Here is a 26,259-nt window from a genome sequence, read left to right on the forward strand (position 1 = left end):
TAAAATACATGTGATGAATTGCTGTACACAATATATAAATACTGTTTTACAGACTTTTGAAAGAAAGCTAAAGACATATTTCCCTGTGAAACATCATGGTGAGAAGATTCCATAGCTCTCTATGCAATAGATGATTCTTAAACAGTGTTAATTTTAAATTCTCACCTCCTCTCTTGATGAAGATAGGCTGTGTATTGGATCCTCTGATTTGTGATACCAATTGCATTCAGCATTCTCACAGAGCTGCTGCCAGTTAAGTTCTGCTTGCATTTTACTTTGTTTCAGAATTGTTCTTGCTCAGCTGCCAGAGACAGTTGTTGTTTAGACCTATGAGACACAGAGCAAAACTGTTGATTTCAGCAGAATAAATACTAAGGATGTTTTGTGGATATTTTTTGTTTGTTTGTTTTGATCTGGTTTTGTTTAGTTTAATCCACCTTTGTTTATTGTCCTCATCTTCTTTCCTTGTTCTATTTTATCTATCTATATTATCTATAATAATCTAATATATAATTAATCCAATCTATATTATCTCTATATATATCTATATATCTATATATCTGTATCTATATATCTCTATATCTATATATATATATATCTACAATTAATCTAATCTATATTATCTAAATATATAATTTTTAAATTATCTGTTTTATTTTGTTCTATTCTAGTCTCAACATTTTACTGAACAAAAGCATTTTAATTGCATGGAACTCAATAGTCTCTGAGGGTCCATCTGTATGGGTATTTACAATCAGCTTTGGAGGTCACCTCAGCTCAAGAGGCATAAACTGCCCTTCAATATCAATACCACTCTCACTACTTCCACCCAGAGCATGTTTCTGTTTTGCCGATATCAGAAGTGAGATACAAAAGAGCTAGGAATTAATTGTCAGGGTAAAATTTCTAGGCTAAAAGGCTGCTGCATTTACATACCTTGAAAACACAGTGTAGAAAGAGGTAGAAGGTGCAAGTATTAGAAACAGTATTAGAAATATCTAATCAAGAATTCAAGTCAGAAAATTGCAAAGATCAGAGGTTTCTTCTGAAGTGCCATCAGTTTAAACTGCATGACAGAGTAAGCAACATTTACATTTAATAAGTATACATGCAGTTGTGGTTGTTTTGTTCTTGCTGAGTGAACAGCAGTTGGTTATGCAATCTTTATAGTCAAGACTGCAATAGGACAAAGTGGTTTTGAATCCATTATTACAGCAGTGTCCTTTAAAGAACACCCAAGACAAGTAAACCAAACCAAAAGCTAAACTCCAATCGTGCAACATTCAAGATGCAGGAATGCATGGAGACCACAACAGGCCAGGCAACATTTTGCTACCCTAAAGGTAAAGTATATAGGCAGAAATAATTAATTTTGTTACACAAAAACCAACACAGCTGGAAAATATAGCAAACTCCTATAAGCCCTCTTCCTGAAAGCTTGTCTGTTTTTCTCAATGGTATCAAGTGAGGGTTTTTTCCCCTCTACCTATATAACTCAATTTGTCAAATTATTAAGGTATCAATTACAACACCACTGAAGCAAGTGGACATGGACATCAGAGAACAATCCAAGTAATGCTGGATGATAATTAGTGAGCACTGCATATACAGAGATTTTTGAAGGGTGAATTCCTCATTACCAGCCTTGGAAGGATGACAGAGCTCTTTCAAATACCTATACACAGTTCTTGGTTGCATAGGAAAAAAACCAGTCACTAGGAATGTGTACCACAAATACCCATGCTTCCTGCTATCCTAGTTCATTACATAGGTGGAAGAAAGCAGCAAAAACAACAGTCATCTTTTCACGTGTTTCACACAGGAATGACTTTAGATTATAATACAGTCATTCATTCTGTGAGTAATGGGTAACAGCTTAAAATAAGTTAACTTCATGGGACAGAACTAAGTTAACCCTTTTCAGCTGTCTGCTTGTGAAAATCACATTCTTTTTTAATTCCCACATCAAATTCAGCAAGCACTACCTACAAAGGGAGTAACATATAGCTAACACTAGAACAATGGTACTGATGGCAACACTGGATTGTCTCAGACCTTTCAAACACTGTATGAGGAGTTTAATCATCACATCAACTTTCTCCATTCTAATAAGAATCAGACGGTGCTGAATGAAACCTATAAACTGGTCTATGGTAGGTCCCCTAACAGGACTTGTACAGCAAAGGGGAACTTAAGTAAACAAATCAGCCAAACAATATCTTTTGCAAAAGAAGATCAGATTTCATAATCACATAACCACTGGGGAGAGAGGAGAGAAAAAACCACTTGTTTTACAAAAGCCCCCATCTTATAGACATTAAAGTTCAATTCCTTTACAGCCATCCAAGCACCTGTAATATGTCAAATACTATGCATAACAGAAATAACTGAACTTCCTTTTTGACTTCTAGAGGAGCAGAAAGGTGCTATATGTCCCCAGTGCTGAAAGTTATGGGTATTTTTTATTTCTATTTTTTTTAAACTTTTTTGAATATAAAAGAAATAACCCTAACAGAAGTTAAATATATATTCTAAGCACATGAATAAATGGAAATTGATTATAGTGTAAAATCTACTGTAAGCTGCAAGGACATCCATCTTCTTATGTGCACATGCATATACATATGGATCTGTTGGTGACAAAAAATTTAACTGTTTCCCTCTGGTTTTGCAGAATGACAATAGAAACAGCATAAGAAGTAGTCTATGTGAAATCACATAAAAAAACCTTAAAGGTACATAATTCACTAGTCTAAGCTTTTGTTTACGTCAAGCAAAACAATTCAGTATTATTAGAAGGGAAAATTTTGGCTGCAGTCAAGAGGCCTTTAAAGTGTATACTTGCAGAACTACTGAAGAGTTAAGAAACTACAGCCTTACTGAAAAGTTGCTAGGAAAATACTACCATGTTTTGCTCTCTGAAGATGAAGTGACAAGAGGGCTGATGGGAGATGCTATGGAACTTCTTCCCTCCCTCCTTCCCCACACTGCTCCCCTTATAGCAACTGAATTTTAATTTAAAGGAAAAGAACAAAACCATTCATATTGTTTGTCATTCTGGGGGGGTGGGGGGGGGGAATCACCTGTTATTAGAAGACTTCACATTTCAAACCCAAGTAAGAACAGTACTACAGAATGTACATTTACTGTGAAATTCTCCCAAAGTAACACTGCAAGTTACTCCAAACCATGAAAATTAAAGACAACAGTAAAGATATCACTGAACAAATGTGAAATTCTTGCCTCACAACACCTATGTTTTGTAAGTGCATGAAAAACTGTTCATAAAGAAGCCATGGATTTTCCAGAAAACTGAACAATTGCAGTGAGCTGCCATCCAGTGGCTAAACTGATAAAGCATTTTAAAAAGTGTTTGAGAGAAACTACTTCGATGAATTAAATTGATAAAATACAACTGAAAACAAGAGAATGAGATCACAAGGGATTTTGTCTATTTGATACAAAATCATGTTAGATTAGGGGGAATAACTGCAGGAGATCTAGTGGCAAGCATGGAAGATGTGCTTCTTCAGTTGTAAGCATAAACAATGGAGATAACTTTTTTCTTCTCCAGTGTGGTAAGAGAAATCATGTGTGTTACATGCTGTAGCCTTAGGCTTGTGGACAGCAGCTAACCAGCTTTTATCATTACAGCTCAACCACAGAATGCACCATAACTTCCACGCCAGTTATCAAATATTCTTCCTGTTCTCACACTTCTTCAGGCAGGTTCATAAACTGTCTTTGGGAAGCCCATGAGAAAGAGAGTGCTGGATCAGATTCATTATTTTAGCAGGAATACTATAGAGAGGGCAGCAAGACTTGGATTGGCAGGTGTTGGGTGGAAGACACAATTGCTTAACAATACCACTTCCATTTATGTTATATATTGGTTTGGTTGACAGGACAAAAATTAAGTGCTCTAGTTCTAACGACTAAGAACATTCATATGTAAATTAGTAAAAGGAATTCCAATATCAAATACATTTTTATACAAAGAAGGAAAGTTTTCTTTAAAGTTTGTTGTATAGAAAGAGGTGATATAGTGCCTCCCTAGGGTATCACAGTTGAAGATAAAATTTCATCGTTAGTAAGGTGATCCTTTTGTGGTAAAATATAGGAATATTAGAAGCAGAAGGGGGGGGAAAAAAGCACCTTGTAATTAGGAGTATGATAAACAGTGTACATTTATTCATCTTGCCTAAGGCTACCTCTGTTTTCTAGATGCTGACCTTTCCTGTAGTTTCAAGGTTAACGAATTTAGCAGTGTGCTTGCTACATAAAATAATCTTACGCAATCTCACATTACTAAACGTATTCTTAGCAATTCCTTACAAGGGGTAGCTGTCAAACAAGCAAAGCAACAGCTACTACACAAGAAAGGCATAGTTTTCTAAATTGTAATTACAAATGTAATCAAGTTTTAGAGAAATAAAACAATAGACCAAAAAAAAGAGAGAAGGCTTATACAACAACTATAGAAATGTTAAACCAGAACATGCTGATTAAAAAAAATAAAACTGAAAAAATGATTGCTAGATGACACTGCAGCAACACAACATTGCTTGTCCAACATTCTTACACCAATTTCTGTCATCAGCGTCTTCCAGTTCTTGAAACTTTTGCTCCATGTGAAGTTTCAGGTTCACATAATCCTCATGCAGATGACCTATGTGACTATTCTTAGAGCTAACAAAAATAAATTTACATTAAAAAGCATGAGTGATCCCCATATAATTTTTTTAACAATAACACGTAACTATTAATACAGAATGCTGTAATTTCCTAAAGAAACAGGCACCATAACATCTTTTCCCCATGAGTTAGTGGAAATCAATTATAAGAGTATATGTTATTTCCCAAAACAATCCTTCAAAAGGTTAGTTGCATACAGAATATAGAGGATCTTCTGCAAAGTAGTGCAAGACCTCCACTTAAGTATAACTGAGTTTCTTCTCCACTCAAAATTTTCTGTTATATAAGAAAAAAAATTGCAAAACAAAGGCTGACCAGCAGAAATCTGATCTTTGAGATACATTTGAAAACAGCAGTAGCTCTGTATCTTTTCCCCTCCTCTCCCAATATTTTTAATTGCTATCAACAAAAAAGTTTCTCTGCGATCCAGTATCAGCTCCTCAGGATTTCAAACAAATCTGAGCAGCTGATACTGCTACCAAGACCAGTAAGTTCTCTAATGATACACTGAAACTTTAAAGCTCTGCATTAATCCCTTAGACTTAACAGGTTTGCAGCAGCCTGTCACACAGCCTTTATTGCTACTGTACTGTTCTGCAACCTTCTATTTACTTTCAGCTGTATATTACAGGGTTTTTAGGTAGCTGAATGACCGTTGCAATTGATTAGATAAGACTGGTCATATAATACCTGCAGAGTCCAAACTCTGAACTAAAACTGGAGAGTAACAATCACCTAAATGCATATTCACTTTCACATTCTGCTTTTAAATTTAAACCTCAGCCCAGGTAATCTGGATCCCACAGCCAGCACGCATGCACACCAACCAAGTCTATCCGAAGTGCCGTCTCAGGGTAGTCTAGACAGACATTTTTGTACCTCCCTTGTTCATCCCCAAACCCTTAAGGGCAAGGCAGATCAGAAGAATGACTGTTGTACTGTGATCAGTATCCAGCTCAGTCCGGCAAAGAGGCAACTGCTGAGACTCAAATTTCTCCTTCAAATCCCAATGGATATGCTCCATGTAAAACTCCTAAACTAGCTTTAAATGAATTTGCATATACACCCCATTAACATCAATCATTTAGTAATCTTTGATGAATTCCAGAGTCTTGACCAGATCACCCACAATAACAAAAAAAAAATTATTTAAAACTTACCCAGCCATCTCTACATTATAAATGTAGCTGGATCCAGCACAGTTTACAGCATTTTACAACAATTACCATTTTAAGCAGAGAATAATTGCAAAGAGACTGTTATTTCTGAAGACAGTAATTACATTAAACAATAATTATGTGCAGACGGAACAAGAAATAAGTATTTATTCCCTCCACCCTGCAAGCTGCACACATATTTCTCTTTTCTTTGAGATATGTATGATGAGTCAAGGCACAGTTCAGCCCTCTCTTTTATTAACAATATTAACTGCTGTGTCCCATTTGTCTGCTTTTAGTTTAAAAGGAAATAACCAACAGAAAGAGCCTGTGCTTTTACATGCAAAACTTGCTTCATATCCACCTCTTCCTGTTGTTTATTCTCCATATTTGCTTCTTATCTGATTATAAATTCTGTAGAAGAAAAAACCCCAACTTTGTTTTTAAGCAGTATGGATGCTTAAAAAAAAAAAAAAAAAAAAAAAGTTATTTCTGTTCAGCTCTCTCCAGAGATTTGGGAAAATCTCTGGAGTCAATATAGCTTCTCTCACTGTACAGTATTATTCTGTGTCACTAGTTGCAGATAATCCCTTCTGAATAAGCACAGGGATGTAGAGAACAAATCGGACAAGCATGCCTTTCAAATAGTGCCCCTTTAATCTCTTTAAATGAGAGATTTTCAGACCAGAAAATGCTATGCAATACCTCTATGCTAAAGGATGTCATAATTTAAATAACATTTTTCTTCACAAACAATCTAGACTACTTCAGTTCCCTAGGATCGAAAAATGAGTCACTGATCATTGGATGCGGGAAGTATAAAAAAATTCAAGTTTGCTCTTCCCAGGTATACTGAGGAACAAACCGTGCTAAAGGACACAATGATCTGATGGTCTTTCAATTCTGCTGGCTTATCCCTATTCATCCCCTTTAATTTTAAGTTAATTAAAATAGTGTTTTCATATTCTGATTCTTGTTGGCAATGTTCAAATCATGTGACCGTGCACAGATAGTGTAAGTAATATCTTCTTCATTTGCATAAGGAGAAGTAACTTTTTAAAAGAACTGACTATTTTAAAAAGTGACCATTCAAAAGAAGTGCCTTTAAAAAAAAAGTCACTATTATGGCTATCCATGAACAGTACTGCCTCCCTGCCTGTAACATGCAATACTCAAAGATCTGCTCTTTCAGTATCACACTTTCAGCTACAGTTGTTCCAAATGGATCGGGTGGCTACCCGTGGTTAAAAAGATTAACTAACTTTGAAGTGCACAGAAGGAGGAAAGACAGTCGAGTGTCAGCAAAGACAACACTGCCAAGGGCAGGGCCGGCTGGCAGGAAGCGGAGCCCACCAGGCAGGATTCCGTGGCAGGAGAGCAGACGGCAGGCAGACTGAAGAGGTCAAACCCGTTAGATGTAGGCAGTAGAGAGGAGCACAAGACAACGCTCTGGACTCAGGGACAGCACAAGAGAGGGCCCTTAGCAGGAAGGGTGCAGAAGGACGGAAAAAAGAGAAGAGAGAAAAGGGCTCGAGATGCGCAGGCGACGCAGCGGGAGCTCCGAAGGACAACCTGCGGCGCAGCGGGATGCCCGCGCTGCCTTCCGATGGAAAAGCGCAGTCGCGATTCGCCTCCGGGCTCGGCACGGCTCCGCTCCCGGCCGCAGCCGCCCTCGGGCCGTGCCGGGCCGTGCCGGGCCGTTCCCGTCTCCATGGCGCCGCCTCGCTCCCGCCCTCGCTCGCGGGGGCAGCGCCCGTCCCCGCCCGTCCCCCTCGTGTTTCTCAGTTCCTCGCCTTGCAGGCACTTGCAGGAAGCCGGCAGCGTATTCTCTCCTCCTCGCCTTCTCGCCGTTCCGTGCTCAGTGCTCTCACACAGCAGCCTCTTCTCTGCTCCTTGGCAGACCCCCTTCTCCCAAAACACAGACAGTACTTGTCCCATACTCTCAGATCTCACTCTCTCGTTCACTTGTCTTCCTATACATTTTGTTTATGCAAGTGTTTATTATTAATTTCTCCTCAGCGCAGATCAAGAAGGAGACTCTTTGCCCCTTTCAAGTACAGCTGTTAACGGATGTAAACAAACTTTGAGAGTCCTCTCTGAACTCCCTCTGCATCGTGAAAAACTTTTAAAAGCTTGTAAAACAAACTCAGGCCAACTGCAACATGAGGTCATGCAGAACAGATAAACACATTCTGGTTCCAAGACACTTAATTATTAAAAACTGTATCCATCAACTAAACTGCTTTACGCTGTCTAGGTCAGACGGAGGAAGATGTAACACATGCAGCAGCCCTAAAGCATGATTTTCCCTTAGTCACTCTAGATGACTTGCTTGTCTGGAAGTCATGAGGCAAACTTCCTGTAATGTTCTGTCACTCTTCTGTTTTTCCAGATCATATAATGAGCTTTTGCCTTACAGAAACTCGAATGCTGCACCCAAATGACATCTCAAGTACGTTAATTTAGAGAAGATAGAGCGTTATCAGTAGTTCTTATATAATTTTCCTTATGTCATCAGAAGAGAATTGTGTGTCCTAGCCCCATGCCAGTTAAAGAAAGAACGGGTTTGTTTTAATTAGTAACTATTAATGAAAATTACAATCAGAACTAGCAATTTGACTTTTGAAATAAAGCAAGTTCCATTTAGCGAATTATAGTTACAGAATACTGCAATTATTAAAGGGATTTAATACTTATATGAATCACCTCTGGTTTAAAATAGAACGGTGAAACCTGGCTTAAAATGATTTTCTATGTCTGAACACACAAAAATTATAGTGCAAGTCCCGGCATAATTTATATTGTGCAGTGGGCCCCTCAGAGCACTCATCAGAATCAGCACATAATAGGCGAATGTCTAAATCCATACACCATTCTGACTGCTGGCATTCTTTACACCTTTACATTAGCCATGGCCTAACCTATCAACCACATTACCTTTTCAACCCTTCCTCACCCCTGCCCTCACTTTCAAATTAGCTGTCATCTTCTCCAATGTACCTTCAATCAGCCCCTAGTCAGGTGGTTAAATGCATGTTCGTTCTCTAAATGAGTAATTGATCACTTCTAGTGATTCAGTAGTGTCCCAAAGAGACAAACTAATGGTGAGTAAAAAAGATTACAGTCTACACGTCAGTTCGGGGATTGATGCTGAAATCTGAATACACCTAATCCGCAAGTGAATGCCCTAAATTCAGATAATAGTGGACAGCCAAAAACTGGTTTTCCTAGTCTTTAAGATTAGCAGTGTCGGTCTTATTGGCTGCATGTTATCTACTCAAAATAAACTGCATGGCCTTGCTCATCTTCACACATCTTCACACATCACATGATGCAATGAATCATCCTTAAGCATGTGCAAACTATACTTCAGCAAAACTGAACCAATAGCCAATGCAAACATAATGTACAAGGAAAAGAAAAAACTTCTAAGTCATTAAAAGAGCTTCAGTTCCTGCCTTGGCATTACGTGATTTCAGCAAGTAGGTTTTAAATTGGAAGCTACTAATCTGTGCAATATCATCATAGTTTTCAAAAGGCAATATTTTATCCTACCTGTCCTCTCCTACTTAGAATCCTACCCCTGTGTCACTCCACACAGATAGGAATCACAGAATCATTTAGAAAATATTTTTTTTTCCAAAATCATTGAGTCCAGTTGTTAACATCCAGGGATGGTGACTCCATCACTTCCCTGGACTTGCCATTTCAATGGCTGGCAACCTGTTTGGAGAAGAGATTTTTCCTAATATCCAATCTAAAGCTCCTCTGGCACAACTTGAGGCCATTTCCTCTTGTTCTATCATTTGTTACCCTGGACAAGAGACAGATGCCCACCTTGGTACAATCTCCTTTCAGGCAGTTGTAGAGAGTGATAAGGTCCTCTGAGCCTCCTTTTCTGCAGGCTGAGTCTCTCCAGCTCCCTCAGCTACTGTCCATCACACTTGTGCTCTAGACCCTTCCCTAGCTCCGTGCCCTTCTCTGGCCATGTTCTAGCCCCTCAATGTTTTTCTTGTCGTGAGGAGCTGAAAACCAAACACAGGATTTAAGGTGTGGTGTCACTCCCCTGTATATTAGATTGTGTGCTAGAAGCACACAAAATGGAGCACCTACTCCTGAATTTCCTAAGCGTCAGCTAGACAGGAGTGCTACTTTCTGTAGTGCATTTAAGAATCCCACCACAACTTTCATAGATGCTACATAGTAATATCAGCACATCAGTTTTATAATCCAACGTTTGTATGAATCCCAGTTGAGTCACAAGAGATTAATGGAGAAAGCTCATTCCATCCGGATGTAAAAGGAGAAGTATGCTATGAAATCATATTTGCAGGGAGTAGTATAATATTTACTCCCTTGGTAAAGGATGAGGAGGGAAGCCTGAGGGTTATCTACAACTCTATTGTGCATTCTGTCTACAGAATGCACAATATCACATTCAAATTTCTAAGGAAACAACTAAGCAAGGAAGCTCGTAAGAGTAATTCACATGGGAGGAGACAATGACGAAACTGTGATCGCTCCCGGGAAAACAGAAACGGCAGCACAGAACAAACCTCAGCCGCAGAAACCCATTCATAAGTTGGAGTCCACTGCTCAGGTCCTGTTCCTCCGGACAGCCAGTAGAGCATCCATGCCGGCAGGATCCAGCCCTGCATTGCACTCTACGCAAGCAGCGCAAAGCTCATGCCGATGTCTTGTGAGGCCTTGGGGCTGCACGCTGCACGGCCCTGCGCCCGAGAGCCTGTAGCGTAGGGAGGGAGGGAGCCTGAGCGGCGGCGGCGGCGGTAGGACCCGGGGCGCTCCGTGTGCCGGGGCGGGGCGAGCAGCGGCGGAGCCGCCGCGCGGGAGCGCTCCCCGGCCGGCGGGACCAGACGGGCTGTGGCGGCTCTGTGGGCGCACGGGGACAGCGGGCTGCGGCCAGCACGGGCATCCTCAGCCGAGACGCGGGACGTGACTCAGGTACCGAGGCGGAGCCGTCGTGCGTGATGTGCGGAGTCCTTGCCTTGCACGCGGACGAACGGCGTGGGGAGCGCGGTGTGGGGGGTCCGGAGCCGGGTGAGCCGAATCCAGAGCGCCGGGCTGACCGAGGATGCTGCTCTGCGTGGGGCTCTCCGGGCCAGCGGATGAGCCCGAGCGCCGCCCAAGCTTTGGGCAAAGCGCAGCGTAGGAGTCGCGGGTTCATCCCTTGCCCAGAGGCTGCGCTGGGCACCGGTGGGGACGTGGGCACGGCGCCGACTGTTCTCGCACCCCTTGGCACCACCCCACGAGGGTTGGCGGGCGCCGTCCCGCCGGCTGCCTTTCTCCTCGCTCATGGGGCCACGCGGGCGCACCTCTTCGTCGGGAAGCCCTCGTTGCCTCTGGGTCGCCCAACGACCTCAGCGCCCCCGGCCCGAAAGCGCTGTCCGGGCGCTGAGCGGTGCTGGCCACCGAGCCCCACTCCGCCTGCTACGAGAGAGCGCTGCCCCCGGCATCCCCTGTGGCAGCCGGGTCACGCCTAGGCGCGCAGTGCCACCCGCCCGAGGGCACGCACGGTGCCACGCCGCTGGCTCGTGGGACACCCGCGTGCTCGGGCTTTGTTTCCGCCATTCGTGGCTCACACCGTTACCGGCGGACGAGGGTCCCTTCGCTGCTGCTCACCTCCTGTTTCAGTGTTTAGCTCCCGGAGGTGAATTTCGGAATTTTTTGTCTTAGCGGTGACGGTTCAGGTCCGTCAGAGCGAGCGACGAGAGTCTGAGGGACTGTTCCCTCATAAAGACATGGTCGCAGACCCGGGCAGGATCCCCGGCACTCGGTTTAGCAAGCACACGAAGAGCGCTGGGGCGGCGGGGCTGCCTCTCCCCGGGCTGCGTGAGCATCGGCTGCGGCGGCGGCTCCTCGGGGCCGTCTGGGCTGAGCGCTGCGCGGGCTACGTGCCCGCGCCGGAGCGCCCCGCGAGCCGTCGTGGCCGTGGCTACGCCGCGACCGCCACCATTGTGTTCCCCAGCCCTGTCCCCCCAGAGCCCCTCCCGCGCGGCCGCCGCAGCCCCTCTCCATCTCTCGGGAAAGAGCCTTTTTTGGATGCTGCTCGCAATCCGCCTGGAGGGGTCTACGGCTTGCCTTCTAAGAAATTCTGTGGAGAGAAGAAAAAGCACAAAAAGGTGGAGTTGAATTTCAGTAATTCAGCTTCCTCACAGGCGCAGACCGTTAACACTGGTGGAAATGCACTCCACTTGGGCAAACCGTTCAATTTAGGATGCCACAAAGTAAAGTCATGTACGGTTTTGCAGTGTTTATTTCAGAGGAAGCAGTGTGGCAGCCGTTTTAAAATGTAAATCAGGATCTATTAGTACAGTGCACCTTTTGTGGTTCAGTCAGAAGTATAACTCAAGATATATTATAGAAATAAAAACATTCTAATTTTTAAAATTGTGACTGAAGTGGCAATTCACATATCTCAATGTGTGACACCCTATCATGCAGCTGCACTGTCCAGAGTGGTTGTGTAAAATGACACCTCTGAGCCAGATGATAATTTCTCACTATATTCAGCTACATGTGCTCACCTACTTGAGATACAGTGCATGTGCATGCGAGCACTTTAGATATTAGGGTAGTTCCAAAGGCCATCAGAGCTGCAGGGCTGAAATTAATTTTCATGATACAAGAAAATTAATTGTAAGTTGTTCCTAACTGAAGCTGGGATTCTGCAACTTTTCATGATATAAAATAAAAGAAGCAAATAAATAGCCACAACTTTCTCTATAGAGCACTTTACCCAGATAACAGACTGTAGACTGGTTATCATTATCTGCTACACATAAAATTGCAGTGTGAATTTACTGTCACTGTGGTCTGCTAATAACTTGTGATGAATGTTACTCACTGTGCAGCAGCGGTGAACAGCTAAGATGTTTTGAGGCTAAATGGGGACTGGAGAATGTTTAATAGTCAAGATTTGGTGGAACATCACTTGCAGCTACAGACAGCACAGAATTATCCCAGGAGTTCTAAAAGGGAGATGAGAGAATGGGGAAAACTGGCAAACACTTAAGAAAGGTAGCAGATCTGGAAAAATTGTCTAATTTGAAATGGAGGAGGCCAAAATGGGACAGTGGCAGTCACTGTGGGACCTTGCAGGGAGGGCAGAAGGTCAGGATAGGATTGATAAATATGGTAATGATTTTGTAGGGAACAGAATTTTGCAGCAGCCTTTGGAATGAACGTATAATTCAACTGGCTAATATTTAAGCAGGTAAGCCACAGGAAATGCACTAGTGGGTTATACCAGCGGCCCACCTGAATGGCTTCTATGAGGTACCTGAGTTGTAATAAAATCTGATTTAAAGATTTATGCATTTGTACTTTAGAGAAGCAGGAAGGAGTTAAAGTCATGCTGAATAGGCAGATGTCAGTGATGTCAATACAAAGGGTAGTTGTTCTGTATGTAGAGGGCTGTCATCCAGGTCTGGAGAATATTAAAATAAAAACATTTTTTCAGGAATAATTTCCTGAAAAATTTCAGTAGAGTTGGTTAGTCTTAGGAATCCTCACTTAAAATCAAGAATAACATGCATATTTTGTTTAGTCTCCTTAGATTTTAATACCTTTGGGCAAATACAGGAGGTTTATAACTCCTATAAACACAGCATTAAGCAACCTATGCTTTTCAAGGTATCCATACCCCCAATACCCTATGAAGAGAGAAATTATTTTCTTTGTTTCACAGATAAGAAAAACTGAAGGAGAATGTCTACATTACTCAGCTTATACCACCTTCCTTCTTTTGTAGTTATACATTTCTCAGTTGGGTGTGGCTCCAGACTGAAGTCTAGGCTGAACTGGGTTCCCTACTTGGAAGTTTATGTTCTATTTTTGATAACCATTTTTTATTTGTATCATAAAAATTCAAGGTTGTGTAGATTTCAGCCGTAGTTAGAAGAAATTAATTATTCTTGAAAATTTCCTGAAATTTCTCCTTCTTGACAACATGAAGTTCTCAAGCTATATAGGTCAGTGTACATGCTCATAAATGTCCTTCCTACACATACTGCTGACCATGAAGTACAGCTGTGCTGCCAATAAGAGTAGTGGCGAAACACAAATAATAGATTTCTAGCTGCTCCTTTTTATAAAACATCATCCCAGAAACCACACCATCACACCACCCACAATGCTACCTAATGTTTCCTCCTCACTGAGTCTATGTTAGTTTCCATGACAACAAGAAGATACCAACAGGAAGCTGAAACCCCAGATGCTACCTTTGTTTTGCACATTACCAAAGCAAGAACCCATTCATGATAGAAGGAATCTGGAATAAATACTGATAATACTGTCATGTCTGTTGTGGAGGTATGAAACTGATCTGCAGCCAGTTAAATGTAATCCTTTGCCTCTAAATAGGGCTGAGCTAGCAAAAGCAGAAAGCAAAACAAGCTGTTGCATTAGTCAGGCAGTAGCCTCCTGTCTTAGCAGGCTTTGATGGCATCCCAGCACCGTAGCAAAATCCTGAGTAAAAATGTTGGCAGTGCAGATCAACCACAAGTCTGCCTTTTCTAAAGCGGTACCCCTCATTTATACATTTTGCAAAGGAACCTCCGCACTACTTCCTTATTATTTCTTATTCACCTCTTAAGGAGGTGAATACAGTCTCAGCCTAGTAAGGGACACCACAACAGGATGAAGTGCATTCTTGTGTTTATGGAGACAGGGTTCATTTAGTTCTGGTTAATGGTCTTTTTATTTTGATGTGTTAACATGAACAACCAGTGGACAAAACCAGATTAATGTCATTGATTGTACAATCATACAGTGGTTTGGATTGGAAGAAACCTTAATCTCGTTCCAGCCTGCTGCCATGGGCACGAACACCTTCCACCAGGCCACGTTGCTCCCAGTCCTGTCCAGCCTGGCCTGGAACTCTTCCAGGGATGAGACAGCCTTTTGGCTGGGCAACCTTTGCCAGGGCCTCATCACCCTCACACTAAAGAATTTCTTCCTAATACCTAATCTAAACCTACTGTCAGTTTGAAGCCATTCCCCTTGTTCTATCACTGCATGCCCTTGTAACAAGTCCCTCTCCAGCCTTCGTGTAGCCATTTCAGGCACTGTAAATGTGCAATAAGGCTTTCCCAGAGCATCCTCTCCTGCATGCTGAACCATCCGAATCCTCTCAGCCTTTCCCTTTAAGAGAGCTGTTTTTGAGGCATGTGTGTGCAAATGTGAACCACTCTCGAAAGGATGGCACTTGAAGATCTGGTGTGCTGGTTTATGGTGATTTTTAGCCGATTTTTTCCGTGATGTAAAGAAGAGTAAATGGATATTACTGTGAATTTCCCTGTAGACATATTTTTATGAAATGCTGGAAAGCAGGCCACATTCCCTCACATCAGCAAGTCTAGCTCTTTCATCACGGCAAAACATAAAACCCTTTAGAGACTGCTCCTCATGGCAGAGATGGCAAGTTCCGTAACGCAGGTGCAACGGAATGTGTCTCTTACGGGCTGACTTGCTCTGCTGGGCATGGAAGAGCTCAATGAACGGCCAGGAAGGAGGATGTTTCCCTCTCCGGTGGGAGCCCCGGGCTCCGGCAGCGGCAGCGGCGAGCGCTGGGCGGGGGCGCGGCCCCGGCTCCGCCCCGGCCCGGGAGTCACGTCCCGCACGTCTCAGTGCGGCGGCTCCGCGCGGGGTCAGGCGCGGCCGCGGGCGGGCGGCTCCCGCAGCCTCTGCCCGGGGCTCGCACTGCGGGGCCGGGTCTGCCTCCAAGCCGCGTCCCCACAGGCTCGGTGCCGAGTTGACTTCGCTTCCCCCGAAAATCTTGGACAGTTCTCTTCTGGAAGGAGCAAGCGTGCTGCCAAATGTTCTTAACGGTGTTTCTTCTCAAAGCCACTTGCCGCTTCATATGGCAGGGGTGTAGTTTGCTATGGGGCTGCAGAGGCTGCCCTTATAAGAACTTTGCTGTAGACGCAGCCGAGGAGACTGTCCCAGCCTGTGGGAGAGGTGAATGCCATAAGGCACTGAATGTCCCCACCCAGCACTGTATAAGCAGTCTGGAGAGATTGCCAGTTGCTATTTTTCAACGAAGCATACTCATGTATTATTACTAACTTTGTGTTGCTATTAGATGGGTAATGGAAATGAACGAAAACTGCCCAACCCTTCCCCCAATATTTTAAACCTTCACTCCAAAATGAAATGTTCGGACAACTTGGAAGCAGTGAGTGACAATACCCCCTGAAGTGCTTCAATTTTACATCTTATTCCCATTCTTTATACACTTTAGCCAGGATTCATCAAATATTACTTTTTCTTACTGATCATGTAATAACAATAATTTTGTTATTTGCTTCGGGCAGGCAGTTGTACTGAGCATTGCTTCAGTTTCTAACTCCCAAGATCCACGAAAATGGCTCTTGGGGATTTTAATTGCGGTTTAGCATTTGAACTTGATAGGTGAAAAATGATAGCTTATCATGATCTCAAAGGGATCTTTCTATCTTTTCAAGATAAGAGTGTATCAGGGCTGTACAGTTGTCCTCAGTGGGGAATAAAAAATTTGGGTGATTAGTCCACCATTTCACAGAGCACTTGTGATGCACCAGGTCTTCTAAGAGAATAGGCCAGGAGCTTCATGTAACAAGGTCTTATATAAAAAAATCCTGCAGACTTTAATGCAGTAATTATTACATATTTGTGAAAGTCAGATACACCCCTGAAGTGCTGTTATGGCTTCAGTTTTTTGATGAAGCAGTGATTTGGATGAAATCCAGCTCTGACTTTGAGAGCTGTGCAGGGCCATTAATTTGAAACTCAGTTGTGTGCATCTCATTTTCACGTATTTTTGCAAGCTTTGTAAAAACTGAACTCAAACAAGAAATAGTTAAAATTGCACCACATTTTCAAGACTGTTTTTTAATGTAGTTCCTTGCCTTAGTTTAAATTATAGTGCAATTTTAGAGATACTAATTGCTTTTTGTTTCTTAGGGAACACACAAGGTTCTTCATCATGGGAGCTGTAGTAGCTGATGATGGTCCATCAGGTGTTAAAGCCCCTGATGGAGGCTGGGGCTGGGCTGTCCTTTTTGGCTGTTTTATCATCACAGGATTCTCCTATGCCTTTCCAAAGGCAGTTAGTGTCTTCTTTAAAGAACTTATCCGGGAATTTGGCATTGGATATAGTGACACTGCATGGATTTCCTCCATTCTGTTGGCCATGCTTTATGGAACAGGTGAGTAGTTATCTGGTTTTGTCATACAATTAAGTTTGTAAATCTTACAGCCATTTACAGTCTGTATCATGACTGCATATCATTACTTGTGTGCAAATAAGGCATTCAAAGGAAGAATTACTATTAATCACATAAATAAAAAGATTTTTTAAGCCCATCCAGTTTATTTAAAATTATGTCTTTGTATGTCAGTAGTTGCTAAAGATGATGAAAAAGAAAAATCACAAGGCACTCTGAAGGCAAAAAAGATTGAAGTATTTGACTATAGAGGAAAGGACATTTTTCCTGATTGGACTGACTTTATGGACAAAGTACAAAATGAATCAGAATTACTGAACTTGGAAAGACCTTAGACCTTTAAGATCATCCATTCCAACCATGAACGGAAATGTACCAAAGAAATACAATACAAAGTATCAGAAAATCAGTTGCAAAAGTTGGTTTATCTTAACAACCATAACTTGCTTTTCTTGCCTAGGTCCACTTTGTAGCGTATGTGTCAATCGCTTTGGTTGTCGCCCTGTCATGCTGGTGGGTGGCCTTTTTGCCTCAATGGGGATGGTGATAGCTTCCTTCTGCACAAGCATCGTTCAGATCTATCTAACTGCAGGTGTGATTACTGGTAAGTACTGTGCTGAAAATGAGTTCACTTAGGTCTTAGCTTTAGGTTGCAGTTTTAAGTGAAAAATACCTGAAGCATAAGGATCACCCAACTGGGCTTTTATAAAGATGGCAGATAAATGTGGAATTAAAAGGTCACTTATTTTTGTTACGAATGTTTAACAGCGTGAAGTGTAATCATAAAGTACAAGAATACTATGGGGGTAGAATACTTTGTGTTATCTTAGGATTCTTTTGTCCATTTGGAATAAAACTACTTTCTCTTAAGTCATGAGTCAGAAAAACTGTAATTAGAATATCTGTAACAATGATATTGTAGGCCAGTATTAATTTTTATGTACCCTCTACTACAGGTTTGGGTTTGGCACTAAACTTTCAGCCTTCGCTCATCATGTTAAACCGCTACTTTGACAAACGCCGGCCCTTGGCCAATGGGCTGTCTGCTGCTGGGAGCCCAGTGTTTCTTTGTGCTCTCTCACCATTGGGGCAGATACTACAGCACGAGTACGGCTGGAGAGGAGGATTCCTTATCCTGGGCGGGATGCTGCTCAACTGCTGTGTGTGCGGAGCGCTAATGAGACCTTTGGAGCCACCCAAAAAGGCTGAAGCTACCAAAGAGCCAGCTGAGAAGAAAGTGAAGAAAAAACTTCTGGATTTCAGTGTGTTTAAAGACGGTGGTTTTGTAATCTATACTCTAGCAGCATCAATCATGGTGCTTGGCCTCTTTGTTCCCCCAGTGTTTGTTGTGAGTTATGCCAAGGATTTAGGGTATCAAGACACCAAAGCAGCTTTTCTTCTGACTATTCTGGGATTCATTGATATCTTTGCTCGCCCAATCTGTGGAATGGTAGCTGGTCTTAAATGGGTTAGACCACGCTGTGTCTACCTCTTCAGTTTTGCTATGATTTTCAATGGCTTTACAGATCTCATGGGTTCTATGTCTGTTGATTATGGTGGACTGGTGGTCTTTTGCATTTTCTTTGGCATTTCTTATGGAATGGTAGGTGCTCTTCAGTTTGAAGTTCTCATGGCTATCGTTGGTACGCAGAAGTTTTCCAGTGCTATCGGTTTAGTGCTCCTGGCAGAAGCTGTGGCTGTTCTGATTGGTCCACCATCAGCAGGCAAGTATGCCATTTAGCTCAGAATCAAAAATTCTGTGCTTTGCATTAATTTACACAAAATATAAGGGAGCTGAGCAAAAGATGTGAGTCACTCGAGAAATGCAGATTGTGCTAGTGTTGCACATGTTTCAAAGGCTTTCTGCAGCTACACGCTGAAATACTCCAAGAAGGGATGGAATAAACCTTTTCCTTCTTGGATCTATTTCAGCATTGGTTAAATTGCCATCTGGAGATGCTGCTATTTCTCCTCTGAAACCCTGCACTGAACTTCTTATTGGTAGATAGCTGACTGGGATTCAGAATATGAAACCTGTCAATTTTCTTTGGGAAATATTAGGATACATTCTCTATATCCATGGTAGATTTGGAGGAGGAAAGAAAACATCTGAAGGAAGAAAAAAAATCTTACAAGGAGGACTATAAAACTGGACTGATTTAAGAAAGGTAGAGTGCTTCTACTGCACTTTACTTCACTACTGTCTTACAACTCAAGAATAAGGGAACATGACAAAATGGTAAAATTCATTAATTTGAAATCAAAATACAAATTAATTACTAATCAAAGAACATACATTTTACAGACCCTGAACTGAAACACACTTTTCCTCCCAAAACCCACCAGGTTACTGCCATAGAATGTTTACTGTTTATACCAGACACTAAAAACATCAAGTATTTTTTATTTTGACAGAACCCATTTCATGGGAAAACCAGTATTATGCACTACTTCCTCTGATCTTCAGGTTTGGAGAGGCACTTCCTTCATATCCTCCCACCTGTTCATTCACATCCACCAAGTCCTGTGAAAATTTACCTTTACCAGTGTCAGAATCAGTTACTCCAGACAGACTGTGAATAAGATTTGGATTTTAAGCAGACAGTGTACTACCACTACCTTTCTACAAAGTGCACAGTGCAGAAAGGTAAATGAGATTAGGAGCAAGAGGATAACGATGATCAGATCATGATAGAGATGACACAGATCCCATCCATGGATGCACACATTTTTATCTGAAATTCAAAGCACGTATTTGATCTCTTGCATCTGAAGGCGAGGCTGGTTTTATTTCAGATGAACTGCATGCCTCTGTGTGCAGCAGAGTATGTGTTTTGGTATCTCATGTAGTGGCAATGACTGTTAAACTGAACTGAAATAATTGAGAAATATTTTGTTATAAACTTGTTCAAATCCTATTTCAAAAAAACTTGGTTAAGTAGTCACGGTGATTCTAGTCAGGAGAGTCAAAATGCTTAAAAAAATCAGAAAAATATTCACTGCAAGATAATCACTTCTGTTAATGATTTGGAATGTTGCCTTTTTCAGGAAAACTCCTGGATGCAACGGGGAGGTACATGTTTGTTTTCATTATTGCTGGAATTGAAGTTACCACCTCAGCCCTTGTATTGGCCTTGGGAAATTTCTTCTGCATTAAGAAAAAATCAGAAGAACCACACACAAAAGAAGAAGCAGCAGAAAGAGAGGAATTAAACAAATCTGAAAACAAAACTCCTGAAGATGCCAAAGTGGACTCTATTGAAGTGGAGCAGTTTCTGAAAGATGAGCCTGAAAAAAATGGCGAAGTTGTAACTAACCCAGAAACATGTGTGTGAGCATGACAAGGAACTGAAAAGTGTTTCAAAAATAAAGATTTTCAATGCTATTTATTTTAGAAACAGAAATAGTTTAGGGCTGGGCCATCTGCTTTAGTAACTGTGGGCTAGTCAGCTCATCAGATCTCTTTGGAAGCTGATTAGCTAGACAAAATCTTACCGGAAAAATAGCTTTATTGGTAAAAGGTGGAACATTGTGATTATACATTTTATGTAAACTAAAAGGCTTTTATGAACACAAGTAGGCTCTTGCTATGCATCACCAGAAATTGCTCACTTGGAAGATACAGGAAAAGCATATTTTCAGAAAAGTGGAATTATATGTATATTTTCAGACAATATTGATGAAATCGCTGTGTTGTGTGGCTAAATATAATTTCCCTACGTTCTCTGTGAAGGGAAAAGAGTTTGAGATGGATAAAAAACTCAGGAACTTAAAGGTCTCCATTAGGCTTTTGAATTTACCTTTTTAGATTTTTTTTAGATTACCTGGCTCAGCCCTAATTTAATTTTGATAATATCTGTAACTTTGATTTATGTAAATAGATTTCTGCCTAAACATGTAACCTTTACAATTATCGTCTGGAAATCCTGTTTTTGGCAAGGCACATTACAGTGTCCTCAGCAGATCACACAAGTGGTATTCTGAGGTAGTACTAAAAAAAAAAAAAAAAAAAAAAAAAAAAAAAAAAAAAAGGAGCAGAATGGATCCTGACATACCTTGAGGAAACAAAATTAGTCCAGAATTCCATATACTGTTTTCATTAAAATTTCCCTAGAGCATTGAAAAATATTACAAGTAACATGGACAAGATGATTAGTAGAATATTCTGAAGAAGTGTCCATTTTGAATATAAAAGAAATGATGGTGCAAGTTTCCAGATGACCTACAGAATGGGTAGACTTAGGGAAGAGACTGAACTACTTTGAAATGTGTTGGTCATCCATAAATGCATCACAGGAAGGTTTTAACATGTTTAGTTTTGAGGTTTTTTCCTTCCCCATTTATCCCACTTCCTACCCTCTGGCTTAATCTATGGAAGTTCTAAGTGCCATTCTAGCTGTTTGAGGAAACATGAACAACTGTTCATCATTTTTATGATGGCATGGTACTGAAAAGAAAAGGAAGGCAAAAGGGAGGCATTTTATTTTTTTTTCTACCCAAAGCAACTCAAGAAACATAATTTTTTTAAAATATAAAATCATGCTACTGCATCCCACCTCTCAAATCTGCTTATAAAAAGCTGTCTAGGCTTTGTAACTGCAGTAACAAACTTCAAAACAGACTAAATATAACAGATTCCTTTTTCTTAGTAGTAGCAAAGGAATATTGGCTTTCAGGTGCCAAAATTGTTTTGCTTAATAACTGAAAACTGAAAGACCCTAATCCCTTAAAACTCAGTATCCACTTTAAATTTTTAACAGAAATGAAGTGCCAAAACCATGAACCATTCTCTAATGAACGATATCAGCTTCCATTGGAAGTTTCTGCAAAATGGTTTTGCATTGTTAGGACAACCTTGCACAGAAATCAGAAAGTTAGAATCGTAACTTTTAAAAGAAATGGATGCTGCGTAGAATAAACTGGTTTTATATCCTATGTAGCGCATTATTTTAAAGTGTTATTCATTTAGTGGCAGCAATTGTAGTGAATGACATTTCCCAGTTGTAACAGCTTAGCTCCAGTTTGCTAAAGACTAAATTGGTACTTGAAACACAACAGTGATAGCTCCAGAAGGCAAGAGAAAAATGGAATCCACAGAGTAATCTATTATATCCTTGGAGGCTGCTTCAGATGATATATGATGGCCTGATACAGCTTTCAGATTGGAGTTCCCTGCTGTTTCAAAAAGCAGGAACTATAAACCTTTCTAAAGGTGAATTCAGATTCTCAGCCATTTTTGTCTTACTGAGTGCTTTGATCACTGGATTTCTTTGCTAGATAATGCTATGCGGTTATCACAGAATCACTAAATGGTTATTCCTTTGACCTCAGGTTTTGGCACAATTTTAAGTTTCTGTACATTCTGCAAATTGTCTAGACTGCTTTAAATGTGACAGAATGTAATTTGTGCTTGTTATACTGACTTTCCAGACTACGTTTCATTTTCCATACATAATACTCTTAACAGTTAAGCTGGAAAAATTTCTGTGTTGTAATTTTATGTGATTTGAGACAGAAAAGGAAGTTAGGAAGACAAGGAGACACAGTTCAACAAGAAACGATAAATAATCTCGTAAGTAAAACTAGTGTTTACAGAAGGGCCTCCTTTGCCTACACAAGTTATTTTCTTCCACTCAAAGATCAATCACTCTGACTGGGATTGCCAGTGCTCTTGTGCTGTTTTCAGCACAGGCCTACCAATGACTTGCAGTATTTATGACAGCAGGAGATGCTTACTGAATGAGAGTGGTCAAATCAAAGGACTTCTCTCTATTGACTGCGAGAAAAAAAGGGTTAGAATTTAATTCACTAAGCAGTTTAAAAAAACATATTAGCAGTGTAAAATCTTTTATCATTTTAATTAATTGCAAAAAGCATCAATACAAAGGTGAGAAACACCTAATGTAGCTCTCTTAGCAACATCCAAAGTGGCAGGCTTGAGAGCACTTCAGAGTTCTAGAGCCAGTTAAGCTCCTTGCTCCCATTCTGTCCCACTCAAGGGTAACACCCAAGTGTGTGCTAGCCCTGCCCTCTTTCTGTTCAGCTGCCTTTATCTTCTTGGAAAGAGATTTGTTAAACTGATGGGAAGAAAACCTTCATGCCAGACCCCTAGGCTGAACACCTGCTGGCCACTATACTCGACTGTGCTGAAGCATGTACCCAACTGCTCCTACTGACATGGCCACAAAGGGTTAGTGATCTCCTGTTTTATAGACCTCTCTCCTTCCATCCCAATGTGTTAAAAAATCAAAACCAACCAAAACTAAATCCCACAAGCAGCTAGTCCTCAGGTTCCCAGCACTGTCCAGCCAGGCTCCTTTTTAATTTAACTCTGCTTATTGTAAATACTTAAATAAATTGATAAATATTAAAAAAATGTATTTTGTATATTTAAAAGCAAGGAATTGATTTAAAATTCCTCCAGGTACTTTGGTACTGTATTTCTTTAATCTCAATACCACTGAGACACCCTTAAGAGCAGGCTGGGAGATGTGCTCATCCATATATTTTGAGGATGTATACGGTTGAAGCCGTAAAGCATTGCTAGAGAGCCACTGCTAAGGGTCACAGACAGAACAGTTTAATGCAACATCTACCCAGAGGAACCTTTGTTCAGCCTTCACCTAATTAAAATTTTGTGATTTGAAAAAAGGGAAAAGGAAGGGAATGTAGGTAATTATGCAATCGAATTGTGAAGCATCCCAAGATTATAGTTTTCTCCTGCACCATACACAATTGAAACATATGTAATTTCTTTTGACACAGACCATGAATATATCTAAGAAGTCTGGAAAGTAAACAATCAAAAAACCAAAACAGTTTTCAAAGATTCTTTCTCTGAAAGTAGTGAACAGTATTTTACCCTGCAGGCTAGCAAAATTTTTAAAGCATTTTGGATTTTCACACATTCTATAAATTGTGTACTATAGGATTTATGGTTAAAGTATTGTTTGATTGATTATGTAATGGGTCTTAGGAAAATAAGGGCCTGATGGAAGGAGATGAAATGTGTATAAATGCCAGTAATACACAGAGACTATATAAAAAAGAATACATGTGTTTGCACATACATATTTATATATGTGTGTGTATATATATATATATATATGTAAACATACAAAATATCCACAGGAGTAGATTACAGACAGTTTGCCCATTTATTAGACAATGAGCAGAGTTAATATTATTTTCTTCCTCCTATACAAAGATCAGTTTGCTTTTTTGAAAACTCTAAATTAAATATTTTGTAGCCATTTGGAGCCTAGAAGACCTCAGCAGAACTAAAAGTCTTAAAGTGATGCAGCTATCTGTTTCAAGCTAAGCCAGTTCCCTAAAGTTAAGACTTGAGATGGATGGTATGAAGGTATGGTGTAAAGGACTGGAGAGATCTCATGCTAATAATAAATTCCATCTACACAAACAGGTATTAGGATCATTCTTTAAAAATAAATTAGAACATTCCCCTAATCAAGCAACCAAACTTCAAAATGAAAAAGCAAAATTCACATATGCACCTTTGGTACATCCCAAAGGAAATGTTTAGTTTGGTAGACAATCATAAACAGAAGAATTTCAGAATGCAAACTTACATGTTACAACATGTAAGTATTGACTTGTGTATGTGTGTCTGTGTCTCTTTGCCACACTTGTCTTTAGGATTATGGGAATACACTTCAATTTTGTGCGAGATGACATTTTGTTTCTTGTTAATGCACTTTAATGTAATGTGTATATTTATACTTAGTAATTTTTTTTATGCTTTTCTAGTAAACTGTTGCAAATGTAGTGAATAAATTTCTGGTTGTCAAAAACCATGGGTTTGAGAAAATAAGCTCAGAAAAAATTAACTTTAACACCCCAGTATGGACACTGGGCTTAATTTGCACTTGCCTATAAAACAGCTACACAGGGACAAGAGTGTTTATAGAGAAGAGCTTACACTAGCTGACAGGCAGCCAGAATTTAATGTGGGCAAGGGGACTGCTTGTGCCATGACTCATAGTTTGGCCAGTTCCAAAATGGATATGTGCTTCTGCTGTAAATGATGCTGAAGACTATTTTAAAGCATTATCCAATTTAAAATAACAGCAATTAATTTTGTGCTGTGCTGTGTAAAAAATATTAATGTTCTCCTCTGAATAGTGCTCCAGGTTTTGTCTACAGGTAAAGTTTTATGAATTGTCATTACTTACAAAGCCCAAAATATTTTGAATACCAACATGCTGGCAAGCTGTCTTTACTGTCAAGTGATGCTCTTCAGAACTTGAAAGCTCCTAAGAAAACACAGTGTAGGCATACATTTATGTTGTGGGTTTTTGGCTCCTGTGGTACCTCAGCTAGGACTGGCTCCTCAAGGTATAACCTCAAGGCTACACCCAGGTGAATCAAAATTACAAGCTCTTCAGTGTAGCAAGACCTATCTTTTGGGATCTGAAGATACCTACTCATGCTTAATTCTAAGTATCTCTGGCAAGACATTTTTGAGAAAACTTTCTAAGCTCACCTTAAAAAGTTTCTCTGTATATTTACACTGAAAAGGTCATAGGTCTAGTTTACATAAACATCCCCCCCCCCCCCCCCCCCCCCCCCCCCCCTCTACTAAACTCCCCCCCCCCCCCCCCGGCATTTTAATAGATACATTATTACCTTTGTTATGCTAGTTTAATTAAAATGGCAAGACTTAAGGTGTAATCAAATGCTTGGCCATCCCAATGGCCAAACCAAGCCATATCCTGCTCAGTGGACTAAAATGACAGAACTTACTAGCTTGTAGTCAGCCCACCCTTGTGACAGAAAACCAGAATTTATCTTTGCCTCTGGCTGTCTTTGAGTCTGAAAGAAGGAAGTAGGGCCATTCACTGTAGGGGAAAATGGGCTTCACCCGAGTTGCACAGCTGCTGTTCCTGTTGAAGGAAGCACTCGTCCACTTGTGGAAGAGTAAACAACCTTCACAAGAGCAGAGGCACTGCGAATGAGCTTTGGAAACAGCATGGAATGGATTGTTTTAGCAGCTTTCTCAATGCTTCTGAGTTACAGCTCGTTTTTGTGCTAGTAGGAAAAAGGTGTATCTACTAAAGACCATTAAAATGCTTATGCTCTTAAAAGCATTTTGCTAGTGACACAGTCAACGAGATCTGCAGTCCTGTATTTGTCTGAGACTGCATGGCAAATTAAGAGAC

General features: G+C 40.7%; 2 protein-coding genes across 8 annotated transcripts in view; one reads left to right on the forward strand and one right to left on the reverse strand.

The window, feature by feature from the left end:
* Positions 1-10,592, reverse strand: part of CCDC57 (coiled-coil domain containing 57) — a 34,526-nt gene extending 23,934 nt beyond the window's left edge. The window contains exons 1-3 of one of the 7 annotated variants that reach the window (XM_041409027.1): positions 10,409-10,427; positions 4,583-4,689; positions 166-327 (exon numbers count right to left, since the gene is read on the reverse strand). In XM_041409027.1, coding sequence (XP_041264961.1) covers positions 166-270 — 105 coding nt within the window. In that variant the 5' untranslated portion in view covers positions 271-327; positions 4,583-4,689; positions 10,409-10,427. Of the gene's footprint in view, positions 1-165; positions 328-4,582; positions 4,690-7,114; positions 7,401-7,424; positions 7,572-10,408 lie in introns of those variants that run through there. The other 6 variants (XM_041409025.1, XM_041409026.1, XM_041409024.1 and 3 more) reach the window with 6 other exon arrangements.
* Positions 10,593-10,652: 60 nt separating this feature from the next.
* SLC16A3 (solute carrier family 16 member 3) lies at positions 10,653-24,891 on the forward strand. Its single transcript, XM_041409355.1, has 5 exons — positions 10,653-10,814; positions 16,818-17,062; positions 17,541-17,684; positions 18,037-18,804; positions 20,129-24,891. Exons 2-5 carry the CDS (start codon positions 16,840-16,842, stop codon positions 20,413-20,415), a joined length of 1,422 nt encoding a protein of 473 aa, XP_041265289.1. The 5' UTR covers positions 10,653-10,814; positions 16,818-16,839; the 3' UTR covers positions 20,416-24,891.
* Positions 24,892-26,259: the final 1,368 nt, after the last annotated feature.

This window comes from Onychostruthus taczanowskii, unplaced genomic scaffold (assembly GCF_017590055.1).
Source record: "Onychostruthus taczanowskii isolate IOZ18803 unplaced genomic scaffold, ASM1759005v1 scaffold30, whole genome shotgun sequence".
In the NCBI taxonomy this organism is placed as follows: Eukaryota; Metazoa; Chordata; class Aves; order Passeriformes; family Passeridae; genus Onychostruthus; species Onychostruthus taczanowskii.

Excerpts from the sequence above, each read along its gene's own strand:
- SLC16A3 (XM_041409355.1), top strand. The coding sequence starts at position 16,840 with ATGGGAGCTGTAGTAGCTGATGATGGTCCATCAGGTGTTAAAGCCCCT. Across the intron at positions 17,685-18,036 it reads AACTGCAGGTGTGATTACTG|GTTTGGGTTTGGCACTAAAC; the intron begins GTAAGTACTGTG and ends CCTCTACTACAG. Across the intron at positions 18,805-20,128 it reads GATTGGTCCACCATCAGCAG|GAAAACTCCTGGATGCAACG; the intron begins GCAAGTATGCCA and ends TGCCTTTTTCAG.